Consider the following 18681-nt stretch of genomic DNA (forward strand, 5'->3'; position numbering starts at 1 on the left):
AATTGAAAGGAAATAGATTCCAGCTTCAAACCATGTTAACATACTCAAGCACGCAGATTTGTGCGATATTTCGCGATATTTTACGACGTTTGCTTGCAATTGGAACATTCACCCTGTGAATTTCATTGGCCAATATCCGTTGCGCGCTACAACACTCTCAAGTGTCACGCGCATCGATTCTGCGCAGGTTGCACTGTTGAAAGCGTTTGTTCTCTGGTGACAGAATAGTACTTCTTCTTGATTAGCGCTCATCGCAAAATTGTGACAATTGGTGACATTCTTTTTATACGCGATTCTCAAAATCCACTTGGAATATTAAGTAATTAAAGTTGTGATTACATATACAGGAATCTTACGGTGTCATTAACCAGGAAGGTCCTGGATTTGGAAATAACTTTAAATTTTATCATTAAGGTAATAAACACGTTGAAAATACTTTTGAACTGCTTGTTGGATCTTTATTACACAACACCGTAAAATGTGTTATTGTTTTTTTCTCGTAATATATTGAACTAAACAAACACGGTTATAAACGTAATGATAGACTTACCATTTCTTATCTTGAATACGTTTGTAAATTAAAAATACGTGTATTAAATGTTGTTTTAACATGGTTGCTATTTTTATTATATGATTTATTTTATATTACGAGTAAATACTTGATTAAGATTGTTTTTGCATTAAGATTATGAAGAAAAATTTACTAAAAAGTAATGCTTCATATAGGCGGCCCAACGTATGAGTCATACAGTAGGGGTTCCAAAACATTGCAAAAACATTGTTTTTAGTATAAGAATTTATTTAATTTTATTATATATCTCATGGGCTACTTTTTCGTGTGTTTTCCTAAATGCCTGAGTTTCGGAATTTCTTAATTTATATTTTGTCGTATATAGATATATAAGTACATGTACTATAACTTGTTTTAGTCCCCAAACGGTTTCACCTGGGGACACAATAGCTTTACCAATGCAAATGATCGCGGAAACATTGGTGTAACAAAATATGACATACAAACGACCAAATTTTATTAAAATAAGACACATGTGATTTGTTCAATTATGTATTAACATATTTTTTTATGTCGTATTATGTTCGTGTGTTAAAACGTGTCTGAAACACACAACAATCGAAATAAAAATACATCTTTAACCGATTTCTTTATTTTTAAAATGTAATTTAAGACAAGCATTTACGTACAAGAAAGATATTTAGCAAATTTTAACATGATAACAATAGCACCGAAACATGTTAAATATAATCGTTTGCCTTCCCCGGTATTCGAACCCGGCATGGAGCAACAACTTACGCGCTTCCAGTCCATCATTCAGTGTATGAAATTAGGTCGTATTCAAAAGCTTTCTTTAATACTGATACACGTTCTTGCCAAAGTATCGATTATAAGTCTGGGTGTTAATTTGGCTGGTTTGATTATAATAGATACTTTATTTTTGAATCAATAACCATTTGTTTGAAAATTGACATTTATCCATACAGTGGACAGGTACATATATAACATATTTGACAATTCTTCCTTCATTATATCAATGAGTATATGGCTTTATCAAACGATAGACCAGACCGTTAAAATTATATTAACTATGTAGCATTGTGATATTGCCCTCTATGTATTCGCATATACTTTGGTGAAAATATATTGTCTGTTCTGTACAATGAAGTGTTAATCACTTCAATTCATTATAAGTATAAAGGTTACAGTTGTCAAACGATAACAATATTTTAAAGCAGAGATTTTACTGCTAGGGAAAACTGTATTATTATTGCTTGAGCTTCATTCTTTCCTTGCGAGAATGCAAATTTTGACACCATTTCAAATGTAAACGCTGTCCGCTAAGTCACTCAGTTTATAAACACTTGCTTTGTTTATATACTTGCGGTGGCGTGCCTTTGGTTTAGGTCGTCGACGTATTGCTAGTGTTAAATGAAAGCATTACAATTTACGCTGAGCTACTCTTCACGTTTAGTGCGGAAATATTATATTCATTTGATTAATTCACCGGCATTCTATAGTAATTACTCATTAAGTTCACTGCCAAGTTTAAATTACCTACCTTTTATTCACAACACACACGCACGGTGAGACTAATTGATCCGTGTGTAACATAACACGTTACGCTACATCAAATACATGTAACATACACGCCCAGCTGCATTTAAAACATATGTTACGGGACGAAGCTTTATTTACCAGGAATAATAAAACCCCAGAAGCGCTTGATGACATGTGAAACTCACACGCAATCGATCATCATTAAATGATATTTCGAAATCAAGTCGTAATGGTAAAACACTTAATAATTCAAATGTAAAGGTATGTAACAAAATTGCATTTCAAACTCTTACGGTAATTGAGAGAAAACAACATACATTAGCATGTATTATTTGCATAAGTGAACATATTTTCAATTCGTTACATACATGTTTGATTGAATATCAACACTGTTCCGGTTATCAGCAAGGTGCGAATTGTCAACTCTATGCTGAGGAATACTTAGACCTGCCAGGGGTCTACAATTAGAATATTGCATCCTTCCTTGAACATGTGCTATTGTATCCAGTCTCATATCTTGTAATTTGATTACTGTTGAATCGAATGCTCACGTTATTGGATCCCAGACTATTGTGTATAAAATTGATTTAGCTGCAATGATATTGCGTCTGTAGTATTTTCATTAAAATGTTTTCGGTTTCGTGTTCGAAGCAGCAAATTTTGAATGGGTTTTGCTCAACATAGTTTTTGAAACAAAAATACCAAAATGTATTAACTATTTACGACTATTTCAAGTGATGTATAAGTTATCATAGGATATATTTAAATCGTACAATAAAAATCTTGAATTATGGGAAATTCTCCCTCATTTTCTTTTGATTAAACATTGGTTGGGAGAACATAACTTTTAAATATCGGGTATGGCATATTTTTGTAACATTTCGTTTTGCTTTTTAAAATATGTATATGCGCGTCTATCGGTTTAAGAACGTATCTGTGTTTAGCTTTATTCCCCATCTTAATTGATAATACGCTACTATTAAATTATACAATTTCTTTGATATAAAAAGCATGATCGTGTAAAAATCTTAATTCAAGCCATGTGGTGTTATTACTTAATAATATTCTAGAATATATTTCAGCAGTACCTTAAACAAAAAGGTACTTTCATGATGACAACTGCCGATCCCCGTTATGGAACTTCGTCAACATAATTAAAGCAACACATTTGTGACAAGTTTACATTGGCAAAGATTTAACTTTATTTCGAATTTAAACAATAACAAATATCCTTAGACGTCTAATAGACATCAAACTGGTACTATGCAATTTTATTATACTAATAAAAAAGTAAAGGAATATAAAAAAATGGCGTTGATGTATAGCATATGAAATTTATATGAAATTAATTAAACCTTGTGACATTAAACCTTATTTAATGTATTGGTATTGTTTTTGTTTTTTTTAATCTGAAAAATAGTTCAACAAAAAATAAACAATGATCGTTTAGTAAAATGAGGCACAGTATAAATGGTGATGATAAATCTAGATACGAATCTGTTTTTCATGCAACTTCTGGAACGTACTACATTAATTGAAAGTGCAAACATATTAAACATTATTAATTTACACGAGTTAATAACATTGTAGCATGTTTTTGGTCGCAGTCCAGTCATTTGCCGTACCGCATCAGTTTATGGCTATTTACTTTACTTTTACGTAATAAACAATTCTGGGCACATATGGTTCATTTCAATAGCGTCATCGCTGGAATTTTTTTGTTCAATAATTGACAAAAAATTATAGTGCATTGCATGAAATCGTGTGAAATACGAAACAACTACACATAGTACAAAAGCATATCTAAGACCCTATCAGAGGCACAACTGTCCCTTTCAACGGTATTATGTTCAAGAAATGTGTTTTTGCATTAAGAAGAAAATATTCTGTAAAGGTGCATTTTGTTTATTAAGACACAATTATAACGCTTACAATATTATTATTTTATTGCTGACTATCAATAATACTTATGTCATCTCAATTAACTATTATGTTTATAATTAATCAAATTGAATCAGTGGCCAATAAATTACTGTCAAACGATACCAAAGTGAGTATCATAGTCATACCATATAGGTTACGCATGCGCAATTAATTTCCTTCTATATTACATAAAAAATAGTTGATGTTCTATATCAATTTTTACCATGACCAAGCGTTTCCACACTATATCATCATACATCATTGGAAAGATAAATGCATAATCTTTTGAAAAAATGCATGCCATCAAATTTTATGTGTTGTAACTCAAAATATTTACCTTAGAATAAGCACACCAGTTTTGACACATGTAGAGGCGACCATTTTTACTCAAATAGTATGACCTACTTTCAAAGCCGGGAACCATCAACAGAAAAAGTAGAGCACAAAAATGGCTCTTTTTCTTATTGCTTACAAATATACCTTCAAATTAATACCAAAACGTACCATTTGCATGCTATTTTACAAATCCTAGGCAACATTCACTGAACAATGTGTGCTATATATCAAATTGACTGCATGTAGCCCTGTAAACAGGAGTTCCGGTTTGGGGTTATGTGACCTATATGCGGTGGCACAGATGTGACATTTGCAAGTTTGTATTCGTTCCTACAAATAAAAACCTCTTTCCCAATACTGTGTAACTCGTTCTCACGATTTCGCGATAAGTTCCAACGACTAAATAAGTCGCGAGAACGAAATAACTTAATCGTGTGAATGATTTTCAATGCTGTGAAAACCATATAGCTAAGTCGTTTCAACCCCATAGCTTAGTCGTTTCAACTACTTAGTAACTCTTATGAACGAGCTAACTTACACGTCTTACTAAAACTTTAAAAAACATTTTAAAGCATGACTCCGTCCGATTTATATAATCCAAAACTATGCTAGCCTCACTTGAGTCAGCCATTTTAAAACATTCACTATACAACATGTTTTGATACACCGGGTCGGCAAGCTCAGTGGATAGAGTGCTGGGCTAGACATCCGAGCATCGCGGTCTCGATCCCCTACTCGGTCACATAATTCTATGTACGGCCATTCTACGCATACCTCTGATTTAAGTAGGGAATTTGTCTGTTAACGGCATAAGTGATTTCACTTAGTACTGGTGAACCAGCTGTAAGTGCGAGTTGGTAAACTGACCGCAGTGATGTGACTGAGACATGGTTAATAATGGATAAATATAATACAAGAAATAAAACAATGTTGGTTTTAAATGTCGTTACCACGCATGAGTTAGCTCATTACCGTGAATCCTAAGTCGTTCCCATGTCATATGAACGAGAAGTCGTTGAAAAAACATAAAAAGGAACATACACTTGTCACATCTGTGCCATATATTCAAGACGATATGAAACTAGAAAGGAAAATAGCTGTCATAGATAAGAAAAGTGTACATGATCGAACGAGGTCTACGATAAATGAATACAATATACCGGTAAATAGATATAAAATAGTTTGTATCATTTATAACCCAAAAGTATTATGATTGCTTACTTACGTCTGTATATTATAAATGAGGACATATTCTTCATAAACAAAATATCAGAACACAATTTCTTCGTGTGGGAAAACCCCTTGTCCACTCGTGAGCTGTAAAACTGAACTGTATGACTGCCGATTGCATTAATAATGCACGATCTTGGTTTGTATCGTTTGTACGTGTACCACCTAAACACGGAATAGAACCATAAAACATGGTCTGGAACACCTCAAGTGTTAGTCCCCTCTTTAATTACATAGAATATTTATGCCCAATGTGAATTGTTCGTGTCAACATATTCTAGTATGCTCATGCAGTTCTCCTAATTTACGAGCGTAATTAGTTTAGTGAAGTTATGCAGTTGTTTTACAAAAGCAGATAAATATAAATGTACTTCTAGTTTGCCAATCCAATTCTCCAAATTTACGAGCGTAAGTTTAATGAAGTTATTCAGTTTTTTTACAAAACGAAGCTAGACATAATGTACATATGATGCATGTCATAAATTTAATTATGGGTTGTGTTTGTGTATTACAAACATTATTTCAACAGTTTATGATATATTGCCAAATAGATTCCAAGGTTAAAATTTAATATAATATCAAAGTAAATAATCAACAATACGTTTGCAAAGATTATTCAACAATATAATTCAGTAAGGCATCCATGCGAAATTAAAGAGTTTTTTTTAACATTTGATGTACAAGATTTAATATTACTTGACTGTCCGTAATGGATTGTGCTTGTGCTTGCTTTGAAGTCCATAAACTGGGTTCGTCTGCCATTACATGCGGGTAAATACAGCGCTAATCGATGTCATGCTCGTTCGCTTATCTGTGAAGTGGATAATAACAATATTAATATATCCGCTATAACGGTGGCCTCGCAATACTACGTCCATTTTGCATTGTTTTGCTGTCTGTGAATATTTTGCGTAATACGGACGTTAAGATACTACTTACTACGCCATTATTACGACATGAGTTATATATAATTAAGTCATAAGTTATCTTACAACCAAATGATTCATCGAATGTAAATTTATTTTGAGCGCCATAGTTCCTTCAACAAATTGTTTTTACGATACTTGATTGTGTTTATGTTCTTTTGTATACAATGTATACAAATATAATTACAAAACTCGGTTTTCGTTTACGTTTGTGTTTGATTAACAATCATAGCAATTTTAGACTTATGGCATTATAACAGAGGCCACCAAAGCCGCTTATTTAGCAAATAGATATAAAATAATGTTATTCGATTTTTTGTTTATAGAGATAAAACCACAACACATGCGTTGAATATTTTGTATTGACTTGTGTGTTTCTATCGTACATTAGAGTGAATTAATTTGTAATCAAGTCAAATAACTCAAAGCGCTAATTGCGTTATAGTATCTGATAACAAATCAATAATGTAATATAAAATATAAGAACATATTCAAATATATTATTTTCTTAAACAAAAGAAATTGATAACATATTTGGAGTTTTGACCATTTTCTAATGAAAGTTGACGCCAATGTTTGTCGTCTATCTAACCAAGATTCAACAGAAAAGCACAAATGGTACTAAAACTTGGTCTTCGATAAGTTTTCCTAGCGTAACAAATTTGCAATAAACCCATATTGCTACTGAAATATCGGCTGCTGCGTAGTACACATTTCAATTCGGGTCATGGTATTTTTATTTATCACGTTTAAGAATACGTTTATTTACCTCTATATTTTTGGTAAATGTCATGCATTTCAACTTGAAAGTAATAGCAGAACATAGGTATTTATTCTATTTATTTTTTGTTAAAATCGTTATTTTAGATACGAGTTTGAATGGATATGCGCGTGTGACTCGTGTATATCGCCGCCGTTAGATAGTTAACCCATTTATGCCTAGTGGGCTCTCCCATCCTTCTAAATTGGATCAATTTATTTCCAAAATTAAGGATGTCTAGTATATTTATTTCTATATTTAGAATATTTCTTACAGAAATTCCTTTAAGCAAACAGCGCAGACCCAGATGAGACGCCGCATCATGCGGCGTCTCATCAGGGTCTACGCTGTTTTCCAAGGCCTGTTTTCTTGACGCTAGGCATAAATGGGTTAAAAAGAACCACGTCAACGGTATTCATAAATGCATTTACCGGCCATCAGCAGTTCGAATGAAGGCTGGAAACAGAAATTGAATGAATGGTGGGAAATCTTTGGTACTAACCTGAAACACAAGATTAATATCGTCTCAGTTTCAATAAATAATTCAAGTAGCCGGTTAGTTTTGTATGAAGAAGGAACCTTTGCACACGTCATCAGCGATGACATACGATGCCATTAGAACCCAATCGGCTTTAGCCATAAGCTCTATAGTATATACTTAGAATAATACACATGACAGGAACCAGGGAATTATTTCCATCGAAATTAAATTACACAATTTTCACACACAGCAAATACGGACAAGGAGGAATATGAAGGGATATAACTTACCGAATTAATTATTAAGATAAAATAACTGAAATAATACTCTTTTTTAATTTGTTTTCAATGTTTCAAGCTATTATATAACAAACATTACCTGCACTTGGAATGCTATTGTGGAGTTCGGCATCGGTACTGCTATAATTAATATTTCATGAGGTTTGTGTCAATCATGAATAACATCATCGAGTTTTACTTTGCAGGTTGATTTACACTGAAACATAGCAATATGTCCTACAATGTGCAAAGCCAATTCAGTAGAGTAATAAATCCGCAATGACGGTTTAAATGGTTGCAATTGGTGTTATTAGTATACTTTTGTTAAGATATCACAACTTATATTGCATCCATGTATAGCACCACGTGAATCAATCACACTTTTAGGTGACATAGCTATGATCAACCTTAAAATGTCAGCGTCGAATGTTAATTCAAATCTTAAATTTAGGATGTAGCTTTCAATTTTTCTTTGACATACTCTTTAGAATGTAGTTTACACATCGAAGTAAAACACAAACACTGCGACACGGGAAATATATGCGAAAAGTTGTTACCATGTAATAAATTAAGCAAGGCATGAATATAAAAAGCGATTTAATATATGCTGTTTTCATGGAACATTTTGAAATACTTGTATCACTTCAAAAACCATACATATTGATGATTAATTGGAGTATTGTAAAGATTCTTCTCCGATAATGTGCTAGAAGTGATTGTGATGATTGTTCTGTTTATCTGTCTTCTATACCTAAAATGGTATGTATTACAAATGAATTGTGTAATTATGAATAACAGGAAAAAGACATTTTGAAGATTAAGTGGTGAATTTTAGATTTTAATAGCAATGTGCTTATGTGGCTTCTGGTAATTTTAACATAGCAATAGCACACCGCCATCAGCTTGCCAACTAAATGATATATAATTGTGTAATTCTTAAATCGAATACTGACGGTACACAGACTTAGAATGGAAAACAATATGTGTATACGTCAGTGCACTAGTGCTAAATCCGTATCGTCACATGTTGCCCAAATTATAGTCAAGAGATTAACCCATTTATTCGTAGTGGACTCTCCCATCCGTCTAAATTGGATCAATTTATTTCCAAAATTAGGGATGTCTAGTATATTTATTTCTATATTTAGAATATTTCTTACAGAAATTCCTTTAAGCAAACAGCGCAGACCCTGATTAGGCGCCGCATCATGCGGCATCTCATCTGGTTCTACGCTGTTTGCCAATGCCTTTTTTTCTAGACGCTAGGCATAAATGGGTTAACAGCAAACCGCAACGTATATGTTTTAAATACAAATGCACTGCGGTTTTAAACATGGTCTACTTTCCAGATATCGAGTCGTTAAATACCTTATCATTACGAACTTAATAAATGAGTTTCAGTATTCGACCACAAGTAAATCATAACGCGAATTTTTTTTTATTTCATTTCAACCCTGTGTGCTATGATGTTTTATGATGTTTTAAAATGGTGTTTTTTAAACATCATCGTCAGAAGTTTTTTTTCTGAATAATTGCATCTGTTTCGTCATCAAATGTATCATAAATCTCGGAATTATTTTAATAGATGTTTCTGTACAATTTTCCGTGAATTGAAAATATGTGGATCTAATTTTCTTATTTTTCTAATTTATTTTCTTCACTTATTAATTTTCTTTTTTCCAGAAATGTTTAGTTACGTGACTCTGCCGTAACCAAGACACCACCCAAGTGAGCGGTGACGTCATGCGTGTCCACAATGCGCAGCTTTGCACGTGACGCACATGCGGTTAGAATTGTCGTCGGGTTACTGACTCTGACCTTGGAAATTCATCAAATTAATAGTAAGTATATTTCAAAAGTAATTCACATGGAGCAACTCTACCCCAAACCGAATATCTGAAAATGGTATCATGCATTGAAAATATTTGTAAATGTTTGAAGTAACTTAGCAGGTGCGTAATAAGTATTGTTAGTATCGTAAGAAACGTTAACATTTGGAAGATTTCTAAATTAAAAGGAAAATAATACAATGAATGTTGCGAATGATTTCAGTAGAACATTTTTGCATACTGTATTTTCTGTTTTCAATTTTGGTAATTGCATATTTATTGTACTGTTGAAACACTTAACCAACACTTAAAATCGACATTATGTTTCTTGAGTTATGTTCCCCAAATGTCAAACAAATGAAAGTTAATAAGCGAATATTGTTTCCGGGAATGTTTCTGTCACGTATGAGGCCTTTATATGAACCCGTTAGGAATTGATTTTTGGAAGTATTTTTATGATATTCAATTAGTGGTGTTTTTTGCTTTCTGCAACACAACAACGGAACCCATGGGACACATTACTCATTATTGTTGCACAGCTGTCTTAAGTCATATATTTTTATGAAAAATAATAATTAACAAGTAACCGAGGAATATTGCGATTATATTCAACGAAAGAATATGTTTTAACAACATATTTGAAAAAAAAATTGTGTTCTAATGGCCAATCACAATTCGAAATAAATATTATCTTATACAAGTATTTAGATTGCATATGTGTTATTAACTACATTCGTTACAAATCGATAAAGATGTATGTTGTATGTCCATTGTGCAGCTATGTAATGTGAAAACTACAGGAATAATTAGACGTAACGATTTTTTTTTCATTGTTTGAAACAACAATTAAAATGATTGCTTTTCCGTGTGAGCATGAGTTGTATATATATATATTTAAATGATCTTCTCTTATTTGAGAAAAGATACATGTTGATCACTACAATCACAAATTATATGAACACCACTTAAACAAATCACTGATTGTTTTGAAAATCGGCAATTCGTTTGTCTGAACATAACTGTCCCAAAACATTATACATTATTAATTTCACAAATGTTCTTGCTTTTCGCCAATAAATGGAGTGTTATGCTTAATTATGTGGAACTATTTGAAATAATTAACAGAATGGTAGTGTTTGGATTATTAACAACAAATCTGATGGAAATGTATTCATCTGAAGTAGACCAGGGGATTGTGGTATTATTACTCCTATAAAGACCGTAAACAAAGTCTTTCAAACGGATTTATGAATTATGAAACATGGAACCTTTTAACAAGACAAAGGAATCATTTGAAAACGAAAATAGCAAGTGAATGCTGTCTATTTTACCAGAGGTATCTGTTTTCAATTTAACATTGAAAATAGTCATTGTTTAAAATGAAACACGCGCAACTATTATGGATTTGTATAAGGATCTTAAATAATATCTATATTTAGTCATAACTTCTAACTCAAGTACATGAAGACGCTTGTCGGTTTATATAACCCATTTATGCCTAGTGGACTCTCCCATCCTTCTAAATTGGATCAATTTATTTCCAAAATAAGGGATGTCCAGTATATTTATTTCTATATTTAGAATATTTCTATGTTGGCGGAATACGCTTTGTGTTAAGAAATAATAAGGAGCGAAATCCAGGTTCAACCTTTTACTTGCATCTCATAAAATCAACAACAAAACATAACGGGCGTTACGTCATGACGGGAAAGCGTGAAATCCCAACATTCTGGGTGACGCGAAATGCAATATACCATAGAATTAATAAAAATAATTAAATACATACTCATAACAAAATATAAACACTACTTAATTTGCAACATACACAACACAATGAAAACGTTCAGTCAATGAAATCAATCACAAGTTTTATAAATGTTTCATTATTTTCACTTCACTTCCAGGGGATAAAGTTTCGTAATTCGTCTGCTAGTCAATTAATTTCCAACAGGAATTTTTGCTGAATGCACCAGTCCATCGTTTCCCTTGACCACCTCCTCGGGGTGTATTTAAGGCGCCGCAGTATCTCTTGTTTGTATTGTTCAATGTGCGACCAGGCGCACATATCTTCCGAGGTGGGCCCACTGTCACTCGCTTCCGGTCGAACGCGGTAGCCCTGTCCTTTTCCCGGCTTCGGCTATTGCGCGTGCACTGCTTGTCGCTGGATCCGTGGATTTGTTCATACATGATGTCAATGATTCGTTCTATAACAGCTTTTCTTTCGTCATTTTCGTCAGAGCTGATACTGCCAGGGACGACGACCGGCTGTCGGCGCTCGGAGTTCTTTTTCCGTAGGCGTCGTTTCCAGCGGTTGTAGCGTTTATACAATACTGCCTCGAAGCAAAACGCATGACCCGACAGCATGCACGAATCATTTGGACTCTTGAGTTTGGAGCGCTGCATGCGCTTGAGGAACGTGTCGCCGCTCTCATCCACTTCCGGCGCACTGTTGAGAACCGGTTCGTTGTCGCCTGTGAACGACATCCGCTGGCTGCAGGGAATCGTGCGGTCCGGTATAATCAACGTGGAGCTCATCGTGCTCTCTTCCTGACTGTTATCACCTAAAGTGAACGTCACTTCGTTTCTGCCCGAGTCGTCTGTACCACTGTCATGTACCGCCTCCATCAGATGGTCTTCTTGGTTTCCGACGTGATATCTTATTGTATTATCCGTTTGCATTCCATTACATCGATCGACACAAATAGATACCGACTGAGCGTTTTGCTCTTTTCCTTCAGATTTTACAGTAAAATGAAGAAACTCCCCGATGTTATTACGCATACTTGTCTCGGTAGTGTATTTGTAGCGCGGTAGCTTGTAGGTTAGGGGAGCGGCCGGTGTCGTATGAGTCAGCATTTGTTGTGCAATGTAGGTGGCGTTGTTTACGACCGGAATGCTGTGCACGGTTTTGCCGGGCTGCTTCCTGTTTTGATCAGCTCCCGGGGAGAGAAAAGCGTTGTTAACGGGTCGCGGTAGAATAATATGCAGTTTTAAGCTATTCGATGAATTTTCGTTTCTGGACTGCTCATTTTGTGGCTGTGCTTCACATCTTCGTGTTGGTACAACTTGAGCATTTTGCTGGTAGATTTTTGGAGTAGATAATGCCGGAATCTGCGCAGTTTGACTTCTAAGTCGAATGTGTATTCTTCGTATTCCAGCATCTCGTCCGGTGTAGATTCGGCGTCGGTAAGCGATCGAATCTTCTCGTTTAGACTCTGAAGACTGCATACTTTGTTCTGTAGTGCTTCGACGGTAGTCTCGTATTGTAACATGTCATCTTCTTTCGCTTCTGCCAGTTTCCCAAGAAATCGCTGAATGATTTTCTTTAAACCGAAAAGCTGGCTCAGTTGCTTTTCTAGATCGTTGATTTTCGTCATGGTTTTCGTCACGGCACCAAAATATGTAGGCGGATTACGCGTTGTGATCAGAAATATAAGAAGCGAAATCCAGGTTCAACCTTTTACTTGTATCTCATAATATCGATAACAAAACATAACGGGCGTGACGTCACGACGGGAAAGCGTGCGTGAGCGTCCCGCAACAAATGGCGCATTAACGTTACGAAATCCCAACAATTTCTTACAGAAATTCCTTTAAGCAAACAGCGCAGACCCTGATGAGACGCCGCATCATGCATAAATGGGTTAACATGTAAAACATGTATTTATGATCGGTAATTGTATACAAATAAACTGTTTATGATAAATTATTCGAAATTGCGTTTATGCCATAACAAATGGACCATTTGTCCTATAGATTTCTTCCTCAAAAGAGAGCGATCGCAATTAAAATATTATGGTTCCATCTTCGATATAATAATATATTAGAGGCAGGCGTGTCATTATATAAGTCTATGCGAACATATTTGTTGAAGATTTCAGCAAAACGCATTCGGCTAATAAGAGGCTTGCATTTTAACAAATTACACACTGTTTGGCGACAAAATAACAGTCTCTATGTCATGTGAACCTTTTAATCTCGCGATACATAAAACATCAGTAAATAAATGTTGTAATATCTTAAATTGTTCCGCAAACACTAATAAAATATTTGTATCGCTTTTAGTGGGATATTTTCTCTTCAAAAGAAACGCCAAGTCACACATATAAAAGATCTTCAACTTGCAGCTTCTTGACTCAAACTGATATTTTATGACATGTTGTCACCAGCAAACATGTGTGCACCGGAGAGAATGTTTTGGAAACAATGTTTCTTTTAATAAGATATAATTAAATAGCCGTTTTTCATTAAAGCATATAGGATAAAAAATCAAGAGATCTTAACACCACTATGTAGTCACCGCATTGCCATGACGTCATAACGTAAAAAAGCTGGTATGAACTCTATATTAAAAACTTTAACATTCTAAGAACTCTTATAAACGAATGCGTGTTACAGCGTTTTGATTACCATGCTAATAGGCTATCTGTGATGATCCATAACGGGTGTTAATGACAGTTAGTACAAAGAATAAACGCACGCACCATGAGTCATACAATGTAACGAATGCGCTCAACACAGTTTTGTAATTGAATAATAAACTAGTACGTTGACGTTATTTTGTGCAATTTGTTTTCATATATTAAATTACAATGATCTTGATTTAATATAATGTCACCAATTTGACGATTGGCATTCTATCGAGCAATTGTACCATAAAAAAGATTTATTAAAAACGCAGTCAGCGATTCAAGTATGTTTTTTATCACTAAACCCATAATATGTTATGCATGCCATGACAATTAGCACTTAGGCAAGTGAAATAGTAATAACTATCAAACCGTTCTGTTGTATAACATTGATTTTTTCGAATGCTTCTCAACACATGCCAAAAATTATTATTTCCGATTGTTTCCAAGATAGATATTTGGCAAAGCATTCCATTATAACAAAATAACAAATGTGTTTGTTTTTACAAAACTACCCATAGTGTTCCAATATCATTAAACAGCTTAAAGCCGTACTATGTTATGTCTATAGCTACCATCCTACATTAAGTGCTTGCGACATGAAATGTTCTTAAAAGACAAATATGATACAATCTGCTAATTTCTTCTTAATATCAAATTGTGAAAAAGCAAGAGACTAACTGAGAGACTTTCGTAATTGACTGGGTTTCGTAAATGAACATTAGAATCCGGTATAAAAATTATTTTTTTCGTTAAACTGTTTAAATAATAATTGATGTTAAACGTGGCTTTTTTGTCCATGCAACACATTTGATTACGGTGTATGTGTGCTTGATTTTGCGTCTTTTTTCTTTTTTTCTTGGAAATAATAAAGTGTTACATTATGTAGTTAACATCCACCAGTAATAATAACATATTGTATAAAATGTTCAGTTAAAAACATGAACCTCCTACACGCTATTCGGAGACGACACTTTCCGCATAGACTTAAATTTTTGTTTAGAAGTGACTTTCGTTAAATTTACAACTCCAATGCGAAAAGTGTCGTCTCTGATTAGCCTCTTTACGTGCATGCATTTAGCCCACTTTTCCAAGAGAAATGCTCGTATATGTTGTATACGGTATCATACGAAGATTTACAATACAGATGCGAATGTTACTTATACTGAAATGTATAAATTACAGAATCATAGCACGTAGCACTGTGAAGCAGCTTCTTCAAAAAGTTATTTTCCGGTATTAGGAAATTATTCAATTATTACGCCTCTCATTGTATTCATTTTTTAACTGAATGACGAAACATATTCACTGTATTATTGTATGTGTTATTAACACGTCGATTGTATATTTACATTATGTATGTTTATATAGAGAATAATAGGTTAATGTTGATTATAGATCAGGTTTATCATACGAGGCTTAGAAAACAAAAAGCACGAGCCTTGGCGAGTGCTTTTTCGTTTTCGTGCCGAACATGATAAACTTGATCTATAATCAACACTTATCTATTTTTCCATTTATCCCACTTTCTATTTTGTAAACCTTTTTGTTTAAACAAAATTAGTTTGACTGGATGATTTCGCTGGATTTTTGACGTCATTTCGTCGAAATATTGACGTCATTTCCTGCCGTTGATTATATATGATATTTAATCAACGGGGCTTTAATCAACCGAATTCGCTGTAAAAGTGGGATAAAATATTTATTATAAAATAGAACTGTTAATAATAGGAATATACATGTTTTGTTAAGTACATACTAGTATTTATGTATATTTATCACACAATTAAATGAAAATTAAGTCCACTCTTGTACGTTTATATATTATAAAACGCATCAGGTAACAAAATTTAAAAGTGTTTATAATTTGAATTTCATGCACAAATACTTAATAATTGATTCGTTAGCAGAATTATGCAGGTGTAATAATGATATGAGAACGTGTGTTATTTCCGTACGTTTGTGAAATACTAAGCGAGTTACTAGGAAGTCATAACCATATTTATTAATTAAAGACACGTACGTTTAATTCAATTAGTACACGCCTAACGATTACTCACATCAAAATGAATGGCATTTTGGCCGCGTCATGCGCAAATGGCTAATGCGACAAGTGTAACTTAAAATCAGCCTTTACAATCGCACTGTCTCACCAAAGGATACCATATACCCGCTTTAAACTCATGCAATGTTTCATCGTCTCGTAACAGTAGGTAACAGTAGGTGTGCAAATGCGCAGAGCAGAGCTACACTGGTCGCATATGACATTAACCCCATTTTCGCATGACGCGGTTCATTTTATTCCCTTCGTTTCTTGTTTTGAATGTCAAAGAAATGCATGTAAATGAGTTTGAAATTGAGGGTAAATGTTCGCTCAAAATTACCAGCAGATCTATGTGAGCTAGTGATTATACAACCAGTGGGCCTTCATCGTGATACAGTATTTCTGAATAATGATGCATCTGTTGTATGTCCCAGTCCTTCAATTAAACACACTTTCAAAGAATGAACATTCTTAAACTTGTGTGAATTTAAGCTCATCTCAGCTTTTCTGATCGTCTTTACTCAGTCGTACGTCGTCTGATGTGCGACGTAAACGTTTGCCACGTGACAAATATATTCGCTTCCTTTCAACAGTAGTTATAGTTAAAAAAAACATTACCCGAGCAGACAGTGTTATTAGTATTATTGGTTTAAAACTATGTTTTTCAATCAATCGTATAATTACCGATAAATAGAGAATTATTCTAGTATAGATACGTTTTTGAAAAAGGTAAGAACCAAATAGATTAAAGAGTTATTCCTTTTAGCACATAAGTCGCATGCATTCAAGCGAATTGATGTTTTATTTAGTCATATAGAAGAATAGTTAATAGTTAATTAATAATATCTTAAATAGACATAAACAATAACAATTTAAAAAAAATAGAGGGGATAATTTAAAGATGATTTTACTTTTAACAATACTTTTTATAACAACATCATTTCTACTATTTATCTTCAAGTCATAATAGTCATCGATATACATGTATTAAATAGTTTCAATTGACTAACATAAAGAACTTGTTATCAAGTTCGTCGCGGATGTTTACGTAATTGATGATTTCAGAAAAGTAATAAAAATGCACTTTCCGCTATACAGATGCATAATTGGGATAATGTTTCGTGAGAACAGGTTATCATTAAGCACTCTCCAACCTGTTCGTGTGCGTGTAAGTAACATTTCTATTGAATGAAGCGTTTGACCGTGAATTTCTGATTAATTACCTTCGGAAAAATTGCTCAATTCGTAGATAGTAGAGGGTAAATATGAGCAAGAATATATAGCCGTTCGTGTATGAATTGTTTAAAAATGCGCCACATTTGTGATAATATGTGATATTTATGAAATTTGGCCAAATGCATTTTTTCCCGATGATATTACGCCCAATTTTAAACCTGGGTCACGTGGGAATAAAACCTCAAGAGACCTCATATATTGCCCATTCTTGTTAAACTTGGTCAGAAAATCTGTCTCAATTATATACTAGTATCTGGCGAATATGAAACTAGGTCATTTAAGGTAAAACAACCGTGACACAATTTTAAATTGAAAAAAGTCTCTAAACACTCTCAATGGATCTTTATTTCAAATCTCCATAAAACTAACTAAACAACATTTGTTCCGATGATATTTCGTTCGACTTTCAAACTGGGCCATGTTGGATTAAAATCAACGTTACCATGGTAAATGAACAGACGTGTTTGTTACAGGGGCCTTTTCACAGATTTTGGCACATATTGAAGTTTGTCATTTAATGCTTTATATTGATAAATGTAAACATTGGATCTAAAAATCTTCAATAAAAAAAGAATACAATTTAAAAAAAGAAAGAAAAACAAGTTACCCTCAACTGGGCTCGAACCACTGACCCCTGGAGTCCTGGAGTAAACGTCTGCCGCTTAAACCACTCGGCCATCCGTGCTCATACTATGAGGGGTGTATTTTGTATTTATATATACAATAAACGTAGTTTCACGAAAAATAACGACAACAACAGAACTTTCCAAATTGTTCAATCGGTTCGCGTTGCAACGCTTTATAATTTTCAGGTTTCAAATCGTCAAAAGATGCATATACTGGATATTTTAAAGCATGGTAAATGTTCAGTATCAGGATGTTTCCTCACAAATATCATAACTAAAACCAAAACTTGCGAATCTGAGACAACTTTTAATTTAGTCAATTTACCAAAACGTGAAAAGGCCCCTTAAACACTTACAGTCAGCTTTTTACGCAATCTTCCTCAAACTTGCTGAAACCATTTGTTCGTATGATTTTTCCGACGAGAGAAAATAGTTTCCGGTCGATTGAAAAACATGGTTTCCATGCTTCGGGATATCTTTCCTTCTGTTGCTTAAGTAAAACTGTTTGATCACTCTAAAATAAACATGTTGA

General features: G+C 33.8%; 1 protein-coding gene across 1 annotated transcript in view; it reads left to right on the forward strand.

The window, feature by feature from the left end:
- The first annotated feature begins 241 nt into the window (after window positions 1–241).
- Window positions 242–18681, forward strand: part of LOC127863321 (cell adhesion molecule Dscam2-like) — a 42283-nt gene continuing 23843 nt past the window's right edge. Inside the window, exons 1-2 of the mRNA XM_052402741.1 lie at window positions 242–414; window positions 9689–9846. Of these exons, the coding sequence (XP_052258701.1) occupies window positions 9762–9846 (85 nt within the window). The 5' untranslated portion in view covers window positions 242–414; window positions 9689–9761. The remainder of the gene's footprint in view (window positions 415–9688; window positions 9847–18681) is intronic.

Source organism: Dreissena polymorpha, unplaced genomic scaffold (assembly GCF_020536995.1).
Source record: "Dreissena polymorpha isolate Duluth1 unplaced genomic scaffold, UMN_Dpol_1.0 chrUn004, whole genome shotgun sequence".
Classification (NCBI taxonomy): domain Eukaryota; kingdom Metazoa; phylum Mollusca; class Bivalvia; order Myida; family Dreissenidae; genus Dreissena; species Dreissena polymorpha.